General features: G+C 57.7%; 1 protein-coding gene across 8 annotated transcripts in view; it reads right to left on the bottom strand.

The window, feature by feature from the left end:
• Positions 1 to 1206: 1206 nt before the first annotated feature.
• The window catches only part of PPP6R2 (protein phosphatase 6 regulatory subunit 2), an 84962-nt gene continuing 64699 nt past the window's right edge, over positions 1207 to 21469 (bottom strand). For 3 of the 8 annotated variants that reach the window (XM_047864909.1, XM_047864908.1, XM_047864915.1), the window contains 18 exons: positions 19763 to 19875; positions 19262 to 19375; positions 17233 to 17359; positions 16091 to 16243; positions 12998 to 13201; positions 11794 to 11858; positions 10017 to 10132; positions 7758 to 7843; positions 7267 to 7347; positions 6804 to 6901; positions 6317 to 6374; positions 5974 to 6098; positions 5634 to 5797; positions 5051 to 5216; positions 4877 to 4965; positions 4193 to 4355; positions 2139 to 2402; positions 1207 to 2058 (listed from right to left, as the gene is read on the bottom strand). In XM_047864909.1, coding sequence (XP_047720865.1) covers positions 2007 to 2058; positions 2139 to 2402; positions 4193 to 4355; positions 4877 to 4965; positions 5051 to 5216; positions 5634 to 5797; positions 5974 to 6098; positions 6317 to 6374; positions 6804 to 6901; positions 7267 to 7347; positions 7758 to 7843; positions 10017 to 10132; positions 11794 to 11858; positions 12998 to 13201; positions 16091 to 16243; positions 17233 to 17359; positions 19262 to 19375; positions 19763 to 19875 — 2238 coding nt within the window. In that variant the 3' untranslated portion in view covers positions 1207 to 2006. Of the gene's footprint in view, positions 2059 to 2138; positions 2403 to 4192; positions 4356 to 4876; positions 4966 to 5050; positions 5217 to 5633; positions 5798 to 5973; positions 6099 to 6316; positions 6375 to 6803; positions 6902 to 7266; positions 7348 to 7757; positions 7844 to 10016; positions 10133 to 11793; positions 11859 to 12997; positions 13202 to 16090; positions 16244 to 17232; positions 17360 to 19261; positions 19376 to 19762; positions 19876 to 21469 lie in introns of those variants that run through there. The other 5 variants (XM_047864912.1, XM_047864910.1, XM_047864913.1 and 2 more) reach the window with 5 other exon arrangements.

The following is a 21469-nucleotide window of genomic DNA, read 5'->3' as shown; positions in this document are numbered from 1 at the left end:
CCGCCACCCACTCGGTCCAGGACCCAGGGCCACTGTGTGGGGGCCGAGTTCTGCTGCTAGGGAATCCATGGCCCTGGGGGTGGAGGCAGCTTCATCAGGGCCTAGCTTGGTGCCCAGTCACCCTCAGGGGTGGCCTTGGGGCTGGCACGGCCCAAGAGAAAGACACCTCCCCCGTCCCCACCCAAGCAGCCCTCAGACAGAAGGTGGCCACCTGGAGGTGTGACGTGAGGAGGGCAGTAGTTCACTAAGGGGAGCTGGTATCGGCCATTTGTGTGGCCCCCAGAAGGCTGTCCGGAGAGCAGACAGAGTCAGAATGGCTGGAGGATGGGTGGCTGAGATTTGTTTGTTCCCTGATCAGATGAGAGTGGCTGGGAGGGAATCTGGGAGGGAGACACTGAGGAGTGGGGGGCTCCTTATGTTTGGGGGGTGGGGGCTCTGGGAAGTTTGCTCCAGATGCCTGCCCACCCCCTTCCCTGCACCCTGGCCTCTGTCCGGGGCATGATGGGTGCCACTGTGATCACTCTCCTCCTTCCCCACATGAATGTGAGTCCCACCGGGACCAGAGCCCTCTCCCTGTACCAGGTGCCTGTCAGGTGGGGTGTGTGGGATCGGGGTGTAGGTGTCACATAAGCCAAGAACATTCCACAGTGGTCTGGGACGGTGGTGAGTCAGATTCCCAGCCAGAGGGGCTGGTGGTGTGGAGGGGCCTGACAGGTGGTAGGTAGCACCTGTAAGGTGGGAGGTGAGCAGGTGTGGACACAGGCACAGGAAGGACCCACTGGTGGTATCAGGTGAGTTGTGAGGAGAGCCCCCAGGTTCTCTCTGGGACACATAGTGGATAGCTGTTGGACTAAGGTTCCCAACACCCAGGAGATCCACACCTGGGGTCCTGTGCCTGCCTGATTTCACACGGAGGCTGTCTCAAGAGAGGAGGAATGGAGGCACTGATGAGTACACAGACCCACATCCAGGCCCTCAGTGACCAGGGAGGCCCTGCTGGCTGTCCCTGCTGCCTGGCTGGTGAGGACCAGGTGGCCCTTGGGTCGGGTGTAGGCAGAGCCTGTTTTACAAAGAAAAAAGCTCTCAACTTGCATCAGTTCTGAGACACTACTGCCAACGCGGGGCGGGGGCGGAGGCAGCAGTGATCCCCCTGCTGCCGGTCAGGCTAGGGCTCCAGGGCCTGCGGCTGAACAACACACAGGTTTGTCAGTAAGAATAATAACACAGCTTTTATTGGGAGTTGGGGGTCTCGGGTGCCCTGTCAGATTATCAGAACATTAAAAATGGACTCAACATAAAATAATCCTGCAGACCCCTCCAGGACAGCATGGCCTGGTCCTGCCCTCCCCGACAGGTGCACCACCCCCCACCCCACCTGGCATCGCCGAAGCCAGTCTCTGCACCCCCTGTGCCCCTATCCTGCACGCCCATGGCCAGCCCCTGCCAGGTGCCCCAACTGCCCACCAGGCCGTGAGGGTCTTATTTTAAGGCAGTCAAACTTTGCAGCCTGGCTCAAGGCCGGCTCCCAGGGCCACTGGGCAGCTAAGACCCTGTCTGGCCAGTCCAGCTCCAGACCCACATTTGTCCCCAGAGCCAGGGAGACCCTTCGTTGTGGCTGGACACAAAAGTGCAAACACGTGGCTCTTTCCTGCGTTTGTTAAAAAAAAATAATAATCAGTAAAAACTGAGGCTTAGAGCCTGTGACGTCCATGCCCGTCGTGGCCCTCAGTCCTCACGGTGTCTTGGGGCTCTGGCCCCTGGCTCCCGCCGGCAGAGCGCACATCTGAGGCCTTATTGCTGTGCGCGGAGCTGGACTCGCTGGACTCGAGGCCCACGTGGGGTCAGGCAGGAGAGACGCAAGCTGGGCTGTCCAACTGGTTCCAACTGCCAGCTTTACCAATGCAGCATTTATTTTAAAATAAAATTAAATTAAATTAAAAAAGACAAATTGCATCACCAGGTAGTTTTCTCGATTAAGGGCGCGCCACGGCTGGGCAGCAGCAGCATCACACGGGGCCGTTCAAGGTGGCTCCTGCAGGTGGTGGTGCGTCCATCTTCCTGCAGGAAGACGAGCGGGGTTAGAGCCCTTGGTCCCAAGGGTCCCGTCTGGTCCCCTTCCCCCAGCCTGACCGGCTCACCTGTCTTTTGTCGCTGTCCCCAGGATGGCTGCTGTGCAAGTGGATGGGGCTGCAGTGGTGACGGCCGCTACGGGCCCTGTTGGAACCGCCCCGCTCAACACAGGAGCAACTGGCAGGGCAGCAGCTGGGGCGGGACTGGCCTTGCCCGGCGCCGTGGTGGCTGCCACAGCAGCCTCAGGGGGGACAGCCACAGCTGGGGTGAAGGTTGCTTCTGCAGGTGCAGGGGAGGTGGGGTCTGACAGCGTGCTGGCGGTGCACTCAGCCCTGTACGGCAGACACAGGCTCCAGTTACCTGGGCTCTGGGTTCCAGTGTGGTTCCGCGCCACTCTCCCCCCCCCCCCCCCCCAAGTTCCACAAACACCAGAGATCACCTGCCTGTCCACCGAGACCTCAGGCCTTCCAGGTAGTGCTTGCCCTGAGCTGGTCTCTCTCCAGACAGCTCCCCACCCCCACCCCCCACCCTGGTATGCAACATGCTCCCCTCAATATTTCCAGCGACCCTCACTAACTGCACCACACCCAGCCCACTTAAGAGAGCCCATGGGGGGCGCCTGGGGGGCTCAGTCGGCTGAGTGTCTGACTTTGGCTCAGGTCATGATCTCGCAGTTTGTGAGTTCGAGCCCCACGTCGGGCTCTGTGCGGACAGCTCAGAGTCTGGAGCCTACTTCAGATTCTGTGTCTCTGCCTCTCTCTACCCCTCCCCTGCTCACTCTCTGTGTCTGTCTCTCAATAAATAAATGTTAAAAAAATTTTTAAAAAGGCAGCCCATGGGCCATGTGCCCAGAAATGGTCCCTCCTGTAACTGGAAAGGTCAAGAACCAGTGGCCTCAGGATACCAGCCCCAGTGCCGGGCTCTGGTCTTCACAGCCCTTCTTGCTGCAGCCCAGGAGAGCGAGCCCATGGCTCCTCCATTCAGCCCACACCTGCCCAGTGCTTGCTTCAATTACATATAAGGTCAGCTCCAACCATACAAGGACCCCTGGGAGCCAGTGAGGGTGGGGGAGCCACGGGCAGCATAAGAAACGCCCTACATTAAAGCCTGGTGACCAGGTGTTGGCCTAGGTGGGTACAGCCTGAGGGCTCACCCACAGGCGGGCTGGGACCAGAGTCATGCAGGCAGCTCCGGAAATGGCCCACTTGCTTTCGAACATAATTTGCTTCTCAGAGCAAAGCTGGTTTTTAGTCAGGGAAGTTAGGAAAAGAGGAAGAGGCTTTGACGCTTGCAATGATTCTGCACTTTGAGAAGGAATTAATAAACCCATTCAAGAACCATGTATGCCTTTAACCCAAGGATCACCACTCAGGGGCCTGGGGCCCTGCCTCCTTGCCTGGCCCCGCCGGCTCCTAGCTGTGCCCCCTGAGGGACAGGCCTTGTTGTCTGGGGTCCTGAGCCAGAGCTGGACCCCCACCAATGGGATGGACTGAGCCCCAAACCTGCGGGACCACCAGGGCTGGGGCAGCGGGCTGGGGGGCAGGGGGAAGGAGACTCCACGGCTGTTCCCACTGTCACACATCTGGTCCTTGTCCTCTCCTGCTGGGGGACTGCCCCCCCTCGCCCCTGTAAGCTTCGGCTCCACCATCACCTTCTCTCAAGTGCCCCACTGGCCCCCAGTTCCCTATTTTCACAGCTCCTTATGCAGCTTGCCTCCCCACCGTGCCCAGCCAGGAGGGGTCTGTCCATCCTATGACGGATCCCAAAGGCCTGGGCCTTCCTGTGGGTGAAGGAGGGATGCGTGCAGGGGAGCTTGCAGGGAAGATGCCCCCAGTCAGGACTCCTGTGACCCAAGGACGTCCTCAGAGACCCTCCCTCCTGCTGTCCGAGAGGCCACGGCCCCTCCCCACCATCTGGGGCAGCCCCATCCCCAAGTCCCCAAGGCGGGACATTCAGTCCCTGTGCTCTCCCTGTGTGAAGAAGGCATCCCTGACCCCGAGCTTCCACTTAGACGAACAGGCATCCCTACCCCCCCACCCCCCGAAAGTCAGCATCCTCAGGGTCACAGGGCCAGCAGGGCATTAGGTGAGCAGAGTGCTGGGGACCTAGGGACCCTGCACACCTGGGGACTGACGCAGGCAGCAGGGGGGTCTCCCGGCTGGGACCCATGCTGACAGTCTCCAAGGCACCTGCCATCTTCTGCTCGTCCTCAGTGTTGTCGGAAACCACTGGGGGGGCCTTCCTGGTGACACACGCGTTCCAGGCACATGGGGAAGCTGGGCCTACTACAGGACAGGGAGCTGAGGACGGAGGGGCCGCAGGGCGCGGCCTCAGGGTCCTTAAGCCCACACGTGCATCTGTGTATTTACAGGAACTGTACAAAGGGGCTCTCCTCCCCCAGGTCAGGAGGGCCCCCACTTAGCCCTGTGACTTCCAACTCCCTCTCGGTGTGGCTCTGATACCCTGTGGAGCTTCCAAGCCTGTCTGATGAGGGGTTCAGGGTCAAGGACCCTGAACAGGCCCCAGAACGGCCACTGAGGTGGCACAATGCACTCAGGTGACCTGCATGGAGAAAGCGAGGCCTGGGGAGACTGGCCTGGGTTGGGAAGGCCCTCACTGTCCGCCAGAGGCCCTGGCAGCACAGATGGGTGCAGGCCAGTGACATGCACACCCCGAGGGCTACCCGCCCTATGCCTGGGCCCTCTGGGAGATGTGCAAACCCCAGTATCACCAGGGGCACAGGGAGCCACAGTGGGGTCTTGGCTACATCCTCCCACTGCCTGTGCTCAGAGCCCCTCCTACTCACGGGTCCTCTCTGGGCCCTGGGTCAGGCTATCCTGGGCACCGCCGTGGCCCATGTCCACCGGGGAGCTGCACCTGGGCCCCGACTCGGAGCTGTGGAAGGCAAGGCTGAGCCCCGGCCAGGGAGATGCCACCCCCAGAGGCAGATGGGGTGACCTCCTGGCCCGCCCCACCTCACCAGCAGAAAGGCTGGAAGTCGGTGAACTTGGCCCAGCCTTTTTCCTCCAAAGCCGAAGGGCTGGGGGTGCTGGATGCCCACACACCGGAACCCACATCCACCGCCACTCCTGGAACCGGCACTGGCGAGTTCACCGTCTCCTCAAATACTGCCCACGAGGCGCCTGCTGGGGGGAGACACAGCCGTCCAGGCAGCCCTGACCCACAGGTGAGCCCCACCTGCCTTCACAGCCCTGGGGCCCCGCAAGAAGTGCCGCAGGGCATGCCTTCCCCGACAGGACCAGTGGACACCGGCCGGCCACCAGCCATGGCAATGTGGCAGAGTGACCTCGACAGGGGGCAGGGGGGCAGCCAAGATCTGGGCCAAAGCATCTGCTACCAATCCTGCATTGGCACAGCCGGGGGTTGTGGGGACACTGCTGCCTTCTGGAGCATCACCTGCAAGCTTGGGCACAGAGTCTGCAGACAACAGACAGCAGGCCCACGGCAGAACACCCCCCACCACCACCACCACGCACAGGCCAGGGCCTGTGTCCCTGCCCAAGTCCCCTGCCCAGCCTGAACCCTGTGTCCCCAGCATCTACCTTCTGAGCCACCCTCCAAGCGAGGACCTTCTTTCTGGGCTGAGGCCAGAGGGGCACCTGCCAGAGCCACATCCTTGTCTGCTTCCAAGCCCTCCTTCCTGTCCTGGCCTCCACGCTCCAGGCCATTCTTTGAGCAGCTCTCTGAGGTGTGAGGGCCCCCAAACCTGGGGAAAGACACATGGTCAGAGCAGCCACCAGCCAGCACCAACATGGGGTGCCCCAGAGTGTCCCCTCTTGTGCACCCAGAACACTGTGGCTGGCGTGGGGCTGGGAGTGCACACACAGCCTTCTGGGACCTCTCTGCCTCCGGAGGCTGGAGGAGGACAGGTGGGCCTCACACCTGGCTCTAGCCGTCACTCGGGCAGTGCAGTGCGTCTCCTTGTCCTCCCAGATGTCATCCTCCTCCTCATCGTCAAAAGGCTGGATGTGGTCACTGCAGCAGGCCTCAAACAGAGCTGCGCTGGGCTGCAGGCAACATCACCCACATAGTGGCAATGGCTCCGGGAGGGGCTGAGCCAGACAGGGGGGCCATGGGATGGGGGGTTGGGCTCCCGGAGGGGCGGAGTCAGACAGGGGGATCCCAGGATGGGGGGCTTGGCTCCACGAAGCAGCCCTGTGTCCCCATACTGCCCACCCACCAGTGTCCCCATCCGCTTCTAATGAGCATGGAGCTGTGGACTCACACTGTCCTCGTCAGCATCGATGCTGAAGTTTATCTCAGCAATCCTGTCGAAGGGAGCACTGCAGCAATAAGGGACATGGTCAGCATGGGGCCACCTGGGGCTTGTCCTGCAACCATCCATGCCCTGATGCCCCGGGGACGTCCACCTGTCCCCTTGAGTGTAAGTAAATGGGGGCCTCGGACAAAGGGGGCAGCTCTCCATCCTGCCTCCCTCCTCACACTCACTCGTTTTCCACCCAGGCCCCTCTGTCCCTGGTCTGCACGGTGACAATCTGCCTCCCCAGAGGGTGTTGCAGCCCAGCCCCTCCTGCAGGCCTGGAACCTGGTCACACTGGGCAGAACCCAGCTCCTTTCCAAGAGGGACAAGGTGGTGGGAGATGGTGAAGGCTCGAATGTGGGATGTGGTGACAGGAGGGAAGCACCCAGGTGACAGGATCCCAGGTGGGGTGGACATGGTTTAGGGGCCAGAGAGCATGATGGGAGCTCACTTGACACTGTCATCCTGGTCTGCAAACTCCTCGTCATTGAAGCCAAACTGATCCACGAAGGTGGCTGTCATCTGCTGGACCTGGTACTCGGAGAAAGCCTGGCGGGGAGGGGGGCGCAAGGCGGCCTCAGACGGAGCTGCTCCCAGAAAAGCTCACTCTGCTGCTTCACGGGGTCCTCCCAACCGGATGACATGCACGCAGGGTCGCGTCCAAAGAGCCTCGTTTACTTTAAAGGTCATCCACCGGGTCCCCAAGGGTCTCATCGATGTGGCTCTGGGGGTTCCCCCCTCATTAAGGGGCGAGGGCGCTGCACGTCTGGCCCCTCCCCTGCTTGAGCCTGGTGTGTGGGGACAAGCACACTCCCCTGGGCTGTTTCCCACAGCAGCCTGGCAACACCCTGGAGACTGAGCGCTGCCAAGGGCGGGAAGGGCTGCCTGAGCTTGTGCAGAGCGGCCACACGCACCTGCTGCAGGGACAGCTCATTAGGGAAAACGCCCTCCATGTCCTCATCCTCACTCGAGGGGTGAAGGTGGTGGGTGCTTACCTGAAACAGCCAGAGTGGGTGGACGTGAGCCCCCGGGGCTGCTGCCCCCTCGCCCCTCCCCTTGGTGTAGGGCACACCAGGCCTCGGGAATCAGGAGCCCTCGAGAACACACTAGGGCTCCTGAGGGGACAGGGAAGGGTCAAGGGGCCAGGCCAGCTCTGCTGAGGCTTTAGGGGGCCACTGGGGCCCGAGGCAGGACAGGTCGGTGTTCAAGACACAGAGGCAGAGACCACTGCACGCATTCAGGGCCGTGTGGACGGACGGACGGACGGACGGACACACACACACACACACACACACACACACACACACACACACACAACCACGCCCTCCTCCCCCCCCCCCCGGACAGGAAGGCACGGCCGCGGCACCAATGGATGCCGTGCCACGGGAACAGCTGAGCCCCTCACCAGGTCCACAGCGTTCCTGCGGTTGGTCTCCGCCAGTGTCTCCTCCACGAAGTTCTCCCAGCGCCCACGGCAGTCCGCAGGGAGCCCTGCAAGGGAGCACCATTACTTAGCCCTGGGACAGCGCCACTGTGCTCAGGCATGGAGGGCCCAGAGGGGACGCCTGAGGGCCACCGGAAGGGAGGCCTGGGCGGCCAGGGGTCCTGCAGGACCTCGAGGGCACTCACAGGGAAGGGCCTGAGCTCAGCGGGCATCTTGGCACAAGCCGACCTCAGGAGCCCCCGGGTACGAAGTGAGCATGGGGACCACTGCTGTGCGGATCTCCCTCTGCTGCGCGGATACCACGGCAGCTGTATCTCCCTCTTCGCCCATCCCCCCAACCCCTCAGTGCAGCCCACAGGCCTGTGGGGGCCTGTTTTCTGGAAAGGTCAGAGCCCCAGAGTGAGTCACAGTCCAGAGCAAGTGAAGACCACGGCGGAAAGCTCCTCGCTCACCTCACACACCCCAAACTGCACCCTTCCTAGGGAGCCTCCCTGGGTCCACACACCCTTGTCACAGGTACCTGACCTCGGCCTGTTGGCCACCGACCAAGTACACTCCTCTGCTTCCATTCTGGAGGGCCACCCAGAGCTTCCTGGACTCACCCCTGGCGCTGTGCCATAGGGATCACAGCAGAGACTCCCTGAAGGGACAACCAGGCAGCCAGTGTGGCAGGCCCACTGGTCTAAACCGGCGGGGACCTCACCTGCCACACAGCTGACCTAACGCTGGCGGCACGGCTTCCTCTGCTGCACGATGGGGGAGGAACCCTAGCACCCCCCTATGCTCCAGGGTCACGGCACCGGTGGGGGTCCTGCCAGATGGAGCTCACTCTTTTGTGCAAACACCATCCCCTGCGCCCGAGCATCCCACGTGGGGCTGAGAAGACGGTCCTGGTCACAAAACTGGTGTGAACACCGCCCCCAGGGCCTTGAGGGATCCTGTCCTCTGCCCACCTTCAGCTCCCTGGACTCACTAGTGCACTCCATCCACCTGTCCAGCCCTGACCTCCCGGTGTCTCTCGGCACGCTGTTCAGGCTGGTCTGGGCATCGTCCTCCCCAGGGGAGCCACACGGGCCCTTCCGACCTGCCCACCTTCCTGTCTGAAGCAAGACTCCTTTGGGCCCTCCCGGCTCTGCTCAGGAAGCCTGGTGGCCAGGAGTTGCAGACCACGGCCAGGATGTGAGAGGGCGTGGGTGGTGGGACCCCAGGTCGGGGCAGGGGTGGCCCTGGAGTCCGAGGCAGGAGAAGCCCAGGATGGCGGATGTCTCAGGCTGAGGGCAGAGGGGAGGGCTGACCAGAGGAGAGGCTGCCTCTGCTCAGGTCCCAAAACCTGTCCTTCAAGAAGAGAGGCCACCTTCCCCAGCTCCCCAGACTTGTGCTAGAAAGGTCTGCAAAGCTGCCTGAGTTCAGAGACAAGCTGGACTGTGGAGCGGGAGGGCAGTGTTCGGGCGGGACTCGGGTGGTCCCCGAGCAGCAGACACAGGAGAGAACTTGTTGACACCTGAGCTGCTGAGTGCAGGCACCTGACAGGGCTGCTGGGCACAAGGATGCCCTCCACAGAGGTCTGTTCAACAGAACTGACACCTGGGACCCAGGCCCACCTTGAGAGAAGATCCCATGTGGGAAAGCAAGCAGATTGTCCTGTACCAATGCAGTTACCGCCTGCTGAGGGGGGCCAGAGGGCAGGAGACAAGCAGGAGACGGGGGCAGGGGGCTGAGGGCAAGAGGCAGGGAGCAGAGTGCAGAGGCAGGGGGCAAGGGGCAGAGGCAGGGGGTAGGAGGCAGAGGGCAGAGGCAGGGGGCTGAGGGCAGAGGCAGGGGGAAGGAGGCAGAGGGCAGGGGCAGGTGGCAGGAGGCAGAGGATGGGGGCAGGAGGCAGAGGGCAGGGAAAGGGGGCAGAAGCAGGGGGCAGGAGAGAGGGGGCAGAGGCAGGGGACAGAGGGCAGAGAGCAAAAGCAGGGGGCAGGAGGCAGAGAGCAGAGGCAGGGGGCGGAGGCAGAGGGCAAGGGGCAGAGGGCAGGAGGCAGAAGGCATAGGCAGGGGGCAGAGAGCAGAGGGCAGGGGACAGAGAGCAGAAGCAGGGGGCAGGAGGCAGTGGAAGGGGGCAGGGGACAGAGGCAGGAGATGCGGCAGAGGCAGGGGGCTGAGGGAAGGGGCCGGGGGCAGACCCAGAACGGGGCTCCTGCTGCCAGGAGGGCAACAAGGGCAGGACGGGCTCACCTCGGATGACTTCGCTGATGTGGGTCTGCATGGGGCCCCTCTCCAGGTTCTGTACCACCGCATTGGCAATCCGGGTAAGGTGGCCCATGTTGCCTCTCCTCATGCCACCCGCTGCCCTGAAAGTGAAGGGCAGCATCAGGGGACCACTAGGTTTTCTTCACTGTGTCCATCAGGGCCCTGGCCTCGCCCCTGCTCCCCGCTCCCCTCACCCCGCGAATCCCACCTGCAGGACACTTATTTTTCCAGAGCACCTGCTACAGGCCAGCCAATCACTCCCATCTCACTACAAGGAGTGCTAATGAGGCAGACACCGCTCCTACCCCCAACGTAGAGACCAGAAACCGAGGCAGCCACGGGGCCTGCATACCAGCAGGGCCTGGTGGGCCTCTGCCCACCCTGCAGGGCTGGTCCGATGCTGCGCCCCTCAGCCCACACGCAGACACCTCTGCCCTGTCCTGGCTCCCAGAGGCCCTTCCAGCTCCACCCAGAGCCGGCTGACCCGAAGGAACACCCAGTGGGGCAGAAGAGGTTCAGAGGCCCCAGTACAGTGCATTCCTGCCACGGGTGCTGACCAGCGGTGGGTGGCAGGGGAGGGCAGGGGGAGTCAAGAACGGACATGGGACTGGGACCCAGAGCCAGGCAGGGGCTGCTCCACATGGGCAGTGGCTGGGAGCTGGCCTGTCGCTGCCTGGCTCCCCGGGTCTGCAAACTGCCTCCCTTGCTGAGGTCTACACACTCTAAGGCCTGAGTCCTGGCTTCCGTCCACCTTCCCACCCCACGCTGTCAAGCACACACAGCTTCACGTTCAACCTCTCCTCCGTCACAGTTGGGTGATGCGTGACCCAACACAAGGGCAAATCTTTAAAGCCCCTTGTGCTAGGAAGGCGTTAAATGCTCAGAGGGGACAAAGTCACTTTCGACCATGTTCTCTGTCCTAAAAGCCTGACGGTGCCCAGAAAAGGAAGCAAAGGTGGGCTCCTGAGTCAGTGAGCCCAGCCTGGCAGAGGAAGGGGTCAAGAGGGAGCCTGGAGGGACAGGCCCGCGGGGAGGCCTGTGTGCAGCCTGCTGTGAGTCCCAGCCTCTGTGGCATCGTGGGCCCCTCATTGAAAGGAGTGAGCCACCCACCGCGACAGCACCGCGTGCACAAGCGCACAAGAGGGACAAGAGCAAGCTGCCCATGGGGCTTCAGTGGTATCACGTGGGCCAGACCCAAGGAAGGACAGATGACCCCGTCCCACATGTTGCACGGTTTCTGCAGAGGACACAACCTGGTGGGGTTACAGCAGGATGCGAGCCATGAGGTGGGTGAGATCAGAGCCCCCCAGAAGCAGCAGTGGGCAGGGTGGAGCGACGGCAGGGTGTGGGCAGGGCTGTGGGCGGGGGCAGCCCACACAGGGACCTGGATGGTCGAGACTTAGGCAGTGGGAAGACCATCTGTGTGTTTCAAAAAGATCCCAGCTGCTCAGGGCGCGAGAGGCCGGTGGGGCAGGAGAGAAAGCAGGAAGTAGCCCAGATGCACTGCTGAGGGTTCAGGGCTTAGCAGGAGAAGCAGCTGGTGGCAGGGATGGGGAGATGGGAGGACTGAGGACACACTGTGAATGGAAGGCTGGGGTCCCTGCTGACAGACAGGCCGGGTGGGGCAAGGAGAAGAGTGGCTCTGCCTGTCTCTCCTGGGCACCCTAGGCCTGCCCCTCCCTGGCCAGCACTTCCAGGTTTTCCCCACCGGAGCCGCACACCAGGCCCTCGGGTACCCCCTGCAGCTCCCGTGGGTCCTTACTGTGCGTGATCATTGGCTTCCCAGGCCTCCAGGATCCGCTGGACCAGGCAGCACTTCTGGAACAGCTAAGGGGACAGGTGACCCCAGTCAGGGTCTGCAGGGCTGCACGCTGCCCTCTACCCGACCCTGGACCGTGTGGGTTAGGCTGGCAGCAAGCAGGCACATCAGCGCAACGTCCCCAGTGCCTCCCTACAGTCCAAACAGGAGCAAAGGTGCTGCCCGGGCCCCATAGGGCCACCCAGCTCCGCTCCTTCCCCTTGGCCGCCTCCCACCTTCTCTGTCCAGAAGCAAGGATCGGGCCCAAGTGCCTCCTCTGGCCTCTGGGCCTGGACGCCATTTCCTGTGCCTCTGCATGTGTTCTCGGACCCACCTCACACCCCACTCCGTACAGGGCCTCCTCATCTGGGTGAGGGTCCCTCACTCACTGGTGTCAAAGCACCTGCCCCCAGCTGTGTACCCCCTGGGCTGCTGTCCAGCTCAGGCCTGAACGACGCAGGCCTCTCTGGTCAGACACTTGTGTCCCTCCTGTCTGAGCCTCACAGCCAGCCTGAGGGTCAGAATCGTCCCCCCCCCCACCCCCACAGCCCCCAGCCTCCCCAGGGAAGCACGAACCAGTGGGCTCCCTGACTCAAGAAGTGGTGACCGTGCCCACCTCCTCATGGCACCCACCCACCCGCACGCCTGTTTCCTCTCCTCAACAAACACTTGTTAACATCGCCCTCGTCAGCTGTTTAGGGCAGAGGAGACACAGACACGGACACCAGGGAAGAGCTATGGGCAGTCCCAGAGGGGAGACTCCGTGAGACACTCATGGGCCAACATGGAAGTGCCAAGAAAAAGGCAAGACTTTCCTTTCACAGGGTCCACAACCCCAGAATGTTTTCCCCTGAGACTTCGACACATTCTCTTTCCTGCACACTTTCCTTCATGGCCTTGTCATGACGGCAGCAGACCCTGGGGCTGCATCCAGATGCTCTGGCCCCCTCTGGTGAGCGTGGCTCACCGCAGGGCCCGGCCCTCGGCTCCCTGGCAAGCAGGGACACTTTCTCCGTGACTCTTTGTCTCACAGTGGAGGGAGGGCAGCGCACCCACGTCATGGGAGGCTTAGGGGGCAGCCACAGTGCGGATATCCACACAGGGTGGGGCTCAGCTCACAGTGACAGGAAGGGGGCACAGCAACACACAGGACGCTGGCTGGACTTACATGGGTCACCATTGTGTTCTCAGGGCGGCTGGCAGCAGGCTGGGGGGCCTCTGGGTCCCCGCTTCCGGGCAGAAGCTCCACCCTGCCCTCCAGTCCACTGGCTTCTGCCCTGTCCTCGCGGGCAGCATGGGAGAGAATAGCGGCTATGCATAGTTCCACTTGGAAGTGCAGGAAGTTATTCCAGGTGTACTTAAAAAACAGGTCCTAAGTAAACAGAGGACAGAGGAAAGTCCTTGGACGGGTTTTCTCCCGGCAGCAGGACCACAGAGGCGAGGGGATCGCTGTCGTGGTAGTGCACCATTCCCACACGCTGTCCCCTGACCATGTGGGTGGCCAGGCGGGTGCCGACGGTACCTCCTTGAGATGGTCTCTCTGTTTGGAACCTTGACAAAGGGCCACACGCCCTTCTGTCTCATCAATCTCTGGTCTCATCTGAACACACCCTGTGCTGGGCTTATCTTTTTGTCCTTAACTTAGAAGTTTAACTCATTAATTTTTAGCCTTTTTTCTTTCCCAAGTGTACTTCTCCTGTGGTATCCACTTTAAGTACATGATACACATTTTGCTATGTAAATGTTTATTATTCTGCCTTTACGATTTTGTCTTGACCCATGAGTTACTGGAAGTACATTAAATTCTCAAACACCCAGGGACTCTGTTCAGGAAGGGATGTGAAATCGAGAGGTGGACACTCCCCGAGGGAACCCAGTGAGGCCCAAGCCCCAGCCAAGCCTAGAGGATGGCTGTGTCCTTCCCCTGGACCAGGGTGGGGACAGCAGTCTGCCTGTGACTCTCTGGCGCCGTAGGCCAGGGAGGAGGCACCGGCAAGGAGACTGACAATGTGCCTGCCACATCGGTGAGGACGTTGCCGGTAAAATGGGGCAGCTACTACGGTAACCTGCTGCCTCCTCAAACAGACGCGTAGAATTACTGTATGACCCGCCAATCCCACTTCTTGGTACACACTCAGAAGAGATACGGGCACACCCACGTTCACAGCAGTGTATTCAAAACAGCCCAAAACTGGAAGCAACCCAAGTGTCTATCAACTAATGGCTCTGGACAAACACAATGTGGTCACTTCACATAATGGAATATTAGTCAGCTTTAAAAAGGACGAAAATCCTGCCATGTGCCACCACATGGATGAACCTTGAGGACGCATTGCTGAGTGAAATAAGCCAGACACAAAAGGCTAAATCCTGCGTGGTTCCACTTCTGTAAGGTCCCTACAAGAGTCAGACTCAAAGAGACAAAAGGTATAGGGTGGTTGGGTGGCTCAGTTGGTTGTGTCCGACTTCAGCTCAGGTCATGATCTCACGGTTTGTGAGTTCGAGCCTCGTGTCGGGCTCTGTCCTGACAGCTCAAAACCTGGAACCTGCTTCGGATTCTGTGTCTCCTTCTCTCTCTGCCCCTCCCCGACTTGTGCTGTCTCTCTCTGTGTCTCTCAAAAATAAATAAATGTAGGGGCGCCTGGGTGGCGCAGTCGGTTAAGCGTCCGACTTCAGCCAGGTCACGATCTCGCGGTCCGTGAGTTCGAGCCCCGCGTCGGGCTCTGGGCTGATGGCTCAGAGCCTGGAGCCTGTTTCCAATTCTGTGTCTCCCTCTCTCTCTACCCCTCCCCTGTTCATGCTCTGTCTCTCTCTGTCCCAAAAATAAATAAAAACGTTGGAAAAAAAAAATTTTTTTTTTAAAATAAAATAAATAAATAAATAAATAAATAAATGTAAAAAATATTAAAAAAAAAAAAAGAGAGAAGGTAGATGGTGGTGGCTGGGGCTGGGGGAGGGGGCGGGGCAGGGGATAGACTGCTTACTGGTCAAAGTTTCTGTTTCAGAAGATGAGAAAGTTCCAGAAACAGAGAGTGGTAATGGTTATATAACATTGGGAATGTACTTAAATCTACTGAATTATACACTTACAAATTATAAAAATGATAAATTTTGTTATGTATATTTTACCACAATAAAATAAAAGCAAAAAAGGGGGGTGGGAGACACTTTTTTTGAAGAGAGGAAAAGGAAAGGAGGTCTTTCAAAAACGAAGCCCTGATCCGTATCTGGGATTTCAGCACAGCAATGCCCAGCTGACTCCCAAACCCTGTAAGAAACTGAGATATAGTCAGTACTTCAGGCCTAGTTCCAAGGCTGCCCTCTTCTGGGATGAGAAATTTTTTAAATGTTTATTTTTGAGAGAGAGAGACAGAGACAGAGCAGGAGCAGGGGAGGGACAGAGAGAGAGGGAGACACAGAATCCAAAGCAGGAAGGATCCAGGCTCTGAGCTGTCAGCACAGAGCTTAACACGGGGCTTGAACTCCAGACCGCGGGATCATGACCTGAGCCAAAGTCTGATGCTTAACTGACTGAGCCTCCCAGGCGCCCCTGGGATAAGAATGTAAATTAGAAAAGATTTCAGTTCTCTGGGAGTAGAGGCCCTAAGGCAAGGCAGAAGGGAAGAGGGAGACCGAGACCCCATGTGCTCACGGTGCACACCCAGGGGGACGCCCTCCCCATTAGCACCCACCTTCCGTGGCGGAGCCTGCTGCCCACAGCCAGTGCTGCTCTGCTATCCCTGCCTGCCTGACCGTCTCCCGCAGGCACCAGAGAGGTATCTGCTGAAGAGAGGACCACTTCCCACTGGCCTGGGCAAGAGCTGCTAGGGTGGCCTTCTACTGTGAGTGACCAGGATTTGCTCTTTCAGGACGTTTTATGTTGGAGAGCTATAATAAAAGTTCTATCTTGGGGAGAAAACAGGAAGGAGATGGACTGTATTACCCCAGTCCCTCACAGTGGATTAGAAATCTGCCCTCTGCTTTCGGGGCAATTCTCTGTAAGCCTACACCAAGGCCTATCCCACGGTCACTCGGTGTGCTTCACCAGCGACCTGTCCGGTCAACCCTGTGACAGGTCTGGGAAATGGTTTCTCTGTACAGACTATGCTTGTTCCGGGCAGAACCTTGTCTGGATACTGAGGTCCAAATGCCTGCCCCTGACAGACCCCCGCCCAGTGTACCTGCCCTGTCTGCCCACCCCCCTGCTGACAGTGCAAGACACGCAGAGAGCCACCCAGGGCTGGCAGGAGAGCCCACTTACCAGCAGTAAGCCCATGGTGTTGAGCCGGCAGAGTTCCTGGTTGATGCTGGGCGTGTTCGTGTGCAGCAGTGCAGCCATGAGGCGGGCCCCGTGCAGACGGGCATTCCCCAAAGGCTCCTCCAGCACGCCGATGGTGGTCAGGATCGCTTTTTTCTACAAACACAAGAGCACCACCCAGTTAGAGACTTGCAACCAGCATGGATGGCCGCTACTGGCTTCTCTTAGCTCTGGTGCTAACTGCTCAAAGGGCCAGGCCACTACTCCATGAAGCGGCTCAGCCTGGGGAGGCATGTGATGTGTGTGTGGAGGTTCCTCAAGCCAGTGTTGCCTATGAGAGGAAATAAGGGGTCAGCAGGGTTAGGGACCCCACCACTCCCTTCAGGGCCTCACAAAATAGTAAGCAATGGTGGTCTACTGTCCCCAGAAGCCCAGGGCTCTCTGGTCCCAGCAAACCAAGCAAAGACATGTGCATGTCAGGTTATGAGACATGTCCAACATGGGGCCAGCTCTCTGGGGGACACAGTGTCAGGACACCGAGCTAACAGACACCCCATGAACATACTTGAAGGAGACAAGTAACAGCTGGCCTCATCAGATTGGATGCCAGGGTTTTCTGACCCCACACACATGCAGCATAATGTTTCATTAATGAAATGTTCCAGAATCCCTACCTTCATAGTGCAACAGATCATAGTAGGTGCTACGAAGCACCAAGGAAAGGGAAAGGGGCCCTGACAGAGGAGAGGGGCTCCACAGTGAGCTCCATGGTGGCTAAGCGACTGAGCCCTTCTCCGTGTGACCCAAGTGCTGCCTGGAGCTATTGAGCTGAGCAAAGGCCTCCCCTGGGATTTTCCCTGACCATTGGCCAGGTACCCCTGACTTGGAAGCCACACCTACAGTAAACTTGGGCTCTCAGACGGCCCCTATTTCAGACTGCAAGGGTCATCTGGGGAGCTGCAAAATGTCCTCCCCATCCAGCCTTACCTCAGAGAAGAGACGGACATTCAGCAGATGAGGGTATGGAAACATGCCTCTGGGATCTGTCTGGTAGCTCTCAAGTTGGGATGTCTGGTGGTCTACTTGCAAATCATCCTGCCTATAATGCCTGCATAGGGACCTAACAGCTGTTCAGGGTCACCCACCTTTGGCGGGCTGAGTAGAAGCTGGTGGAAGTCCTTCAGTCGTGGCTCAATGCCGTGCAGTATGCTGCTGCTGACGGTACACAGCCCTTCCAGTCCCTGAGAAAAGGAGTCCACCAAGCCCTCTGTCCTGTGGATGAGGACAGCAGATGGAGACACAGGGCATACACCCCCATCCTCTGTCACACCTCGCCCCCCAACTTCTCCACCTATTGGCTCAAGAGTGGTTTGGTGGCTGGTACAGAGAGAAGAGAAAAGCAACAGTGGCCTTTAGAAAACACTCCCAGGTGATGGCCAAGGACAGCCTCCTCACCCCCACGGGGCTGGTGGCATCTCACACGCACTGGACTACCTCTGGCCCCCACCTCTGGTTTTGGAAAATTCACCATTGTTCCTACTCCTTGGTTGAAAAACAGGAGACAGGACTCCACATCGTCCCTCCAGCTTTTTCGAACTAATTTCTCTGAGATCTTTATTTAAATGCTTTTTCCAGTTATAAAAGTAATACGTGACCATTATAGAAAAACATTTTAAATACAAAAAAAGAATTAAAAAAAAGAATCAGCTGGCTCATCTCTGTTTTTATGTCTCATTTCCATGCTGTCCCTTTACTGCAGACAAGGTTGGGAGAGGCCTTGAGAAGAACCCCCACATCCTACAGAAAAGGCCCAGGCTTCCAGGATTCACAAAGATTGAAAGAAAAAAAAAAGTCAGCATTCTTAGGGTACCGGGGTGGCTCAGTCAGTTAAGCGTCCAACTTGGGCTCAGGTCACAATCTCATGATTGGTGGCATCGAGGCCCAGATCAGGCTCTGCACTGACACTGCAGGGCCTGCTTGAGATTCTCTCTCTCCCTCTCTCTCTCTCTCTCTGCTCCTCCCTGAGCATGTATGTGCTTTCTCGCTCTCTCTCTCAAAATAAACATTAAAAAAATCAATATCCTGATTGTCTAACTAGAGAAAACAATGTTAATGTTATAATTCTATTTTTAGGTAATAAACTAATAGATCTGTATTGGATCCCAGAGAAAGAGAGACAAAAACTGCTACTAATCCCATACCAAGATTAACTCAATTTCTTGTCATTTCTTATTCTTTGGTTGTTGTTGTTTTAAATTTTTTAAAATGTTTATTTTTGAGAGAGAGCAGGGGAGGGGCAGAGAGAGAGGGAGACAGAATCTCAAGCAGGATCCAGGCTCTGAGCTGTCAGCACAGAGCCCAACGTCAGCGCAGAGCCCAATGCAGGGCTTGAACTCACAGACCACGAGATCATGACCTGAGCCAAAGTCAGACGCTTAACCAACTGAGCCACCCAGGTGCCCTTTTTTATTGTTACTATTTTTTAAATAGGCTTCATGCCTAGAATGGAGCCCAATGCGGGGCTTGATCTCATGACCCTGAGATCAAGACCCCGAGATCAAGACCCTGAGCTGAGATCAAGAGTTGGATACTTAACTGACTGAGCCACCCAGGTGTCCCTATTGCTTTTTTTTTTTTTTTTTTTTAATTTTTAAAGTGCAGTTTATCAGTGCTGGGAGCTTCAATGAAGTCCCCTCTAGAAGAAATAAGAGAACTAGTCACCCTGGGAGACAGGCCACTACCACAGCACATGACGGGACAGAACAGATCAGACATACATACACACACACACACACACACACACACACACACACACACCCCTCACAGCCCACACCCCCACACATTGGCGTGTACATACAAAAACCACTCACACAAACACACACAAACACACACACACACACACACACACACCCCACTTACACACATCACACACTGGGACAGTCTATAGAGAAACCCACTGTTCATACCTATTCCACAGATACATCTATAAACACCTTGTAAGCTGGCGACATTGGGTACCTTCGGCCTGAGGCAGGAACATGACTGACGCCAAAGGTCAAGGAGCTGTAAGTTTATCTTTTCAACAAAGAGAATCTACCCATCATTAACAATTAGTTAAAAACCCCACACACCCAGACCACTCATCATATTCAAGCTCTCATGCAAGACACTCACCCAGCCCGCCTTGTTTCCAACAAGGTAAGTAACACCTGAGTCCCACTAACGAGGCAGCTCTCAGTCTGGTCTCCATCAAACATGTTCTTCAGAAGCTGCTCCACACAGTCCTGCCTGTCAGACACACACAGAGGTCACTGCTGCTGGAGCAGACATACAGGCCAACGTCCAAAGGACCGCCTGTCCTCTCTATAAAGGAGCAACACCCTAAAACTCGAGCGGCTTCGCTTGGGCTTCAGGCTGGGCACCCAGGGTTCTCACGCCACTCCTGCCCCTGCTGGCCTAGAGTCACTACACATGCCAGGGGTCCCCTGGAGACCCCTCCTCCCATGAGAAACAGGCTCATCAAGTTAACTAGATGGGAGTATTTCACAGCCAGCTCATCAGAATCTGGGCATCTGCAGTATCTGCCTGTGCTCAGGGCAGGGCTTGGAGGCCTCCTCATGCTCAGAAAGACCCCACCCCACCCAGCCAGGCACCCGCAATGCAGCCAGCACTCACGACTCCAGCACTGTGAGGAGGGGGTCTGGCTCCGGGGCCTCCTGCAGCTGACTGGCCTGCTCTCTGCCCAGCCTGACGATGTCACAGAGAGTCTGAGAGGCGTTGGACTGTCTCTGGAAGGAGAAGGAGACACAGCACTCCCCTCAGGGCTGGGGAGAGAGGCCAGTAGAGCCGTCCCACTGCTCAGTTCTCGGAAGAACACACTGGACTCTCTAAACAAGTCCATTTCAGAGAAAACTGGTTGGCCTTTCTGAATGTCAGGATGCAAGCCGGTCAGACCTTTCAGCTGTACTGAACTAACCCAGACTCCAGATAGGGCTCTCGAGGGTCAGATACACCACAGAGACATTGCTCTATCCCTGGAACCATTTTGAGATATGCTGCATATGTGACCACGTTACTGCCACTGTATTTTAAATTAATATTTAAAATATTAAGTATTAAACTGTAGCTGGTAACACTCAGAATGAGTCCTATGAGCTAATGGAAACAGACAAGATGCTACAGAAAACAGAGGCCTCAACTCTTCTAGGGAAACATTAATCCTTAACTAGTGAAAATCTGGAATCAGTGCACTCGCAACAACATGGGGTGTTTAGTGGTGCAGCTAACTAACTAGAGAGAAACTCAGCCCCCTGGCTCCATGCCGGGAGTGTCAGAACATGCAGCCGTGACCTGCACACTGTGGGAACTCTGGGCTACAGAAAGTGTTTGCATGACTACTTTAGGGAGAAATGAAAGCAGTCAGGTGGTCCCTGTGGCCTCACCCCTGCGTCTGGGCCAGGAACAGACCAGTCGGCGGCCTGTGGTGCTCACACTGGTGGAGGGGCACCCGCCCTCCTCAGTATGGAGCATAGGCACCCTCACCCGGCTGTCTGACAGCCCCGTGGGCGGAGAGGAACAGAGAACAGTGTGGCCAGGCCACAGCACAGGCTCAGACACAGGTCGGCACCACTGTTCTCAAATTGCTGAGGGCAGCGTGTCTGTTTACTTTTGTCACGCACAGAAAAAATACACCCCAAGTTCTTCAACAGTGATCACTGCAGGGAGCAGGCAGGGGGCCAAGAGGAAGCCCCACTGCCACCCTACATGCTTTCACACTGGCGGTGGGGGCCTCCCTCCCAGAGGCTTTACGCCCTCATAAACCCCACCTCCTCAGCCACTCACTTCTAGAGAGCAGAGTACAGCCACAGTGCGGACTGTCCCTTCTAAGACTGCAGAAGAAGAACTTCCGTCTTGCTCACTCCAAGGGAAGCCAGCAGCACGTTGTGAGCTGCCCCATGGACAGGTCCACGGCCCTCAAGGAACGGAGTCCTGTTGAGCCACTGGTGACCCTGGAGGCAGGGCCTCCCCCAGCTGAGTCCTGAGATGACCACAGTCTTGTAAGAGACCCTGGGCAGAGGACCCACTAAGCTGTGTCCAGGTCCCTGACTCATAGAAAGAGAAATTTAAAAAATACTTGTTCTTATAAACAACTAAGTTTTGGGATAATTTGTTACTCAGCCAGAGATGCGATCACTAATATAATTCTGGTCAAATTGTTTTTTATAATATGTATGTATTACTTTTTTTAGTAAAAAGACATAGTCTGGAAGTCTGTGCTTGATTGAAGGAAGAAAAGTATGTAACTCTTGCCCTCAGCAGCAGAGAGCGTTCTTTAGTAGCCCCGAGTGAGGGGCTCTGCGGAAGGTGGGCTCTGTGGGAGCC

The sequence above is a fragment of the Prionailurus viverrinus genome, chromosome B4 (assembly GCF_022837055.1).
Source record: "Prionailurus viverrinus isolate Anna chromosome B4, UM_Priviv_1.0, whole genome shotgun sequence".
NCBI classification, from domain to species: Eukaryota; Metazoa; Chordata; class Mammalia; order Carnivora; family Felidae; genus Prionailurus; species Prionailurus viverrinus.
This window is presented reverse-complemented; position numbering and strand designations above follow the sequence as displayed.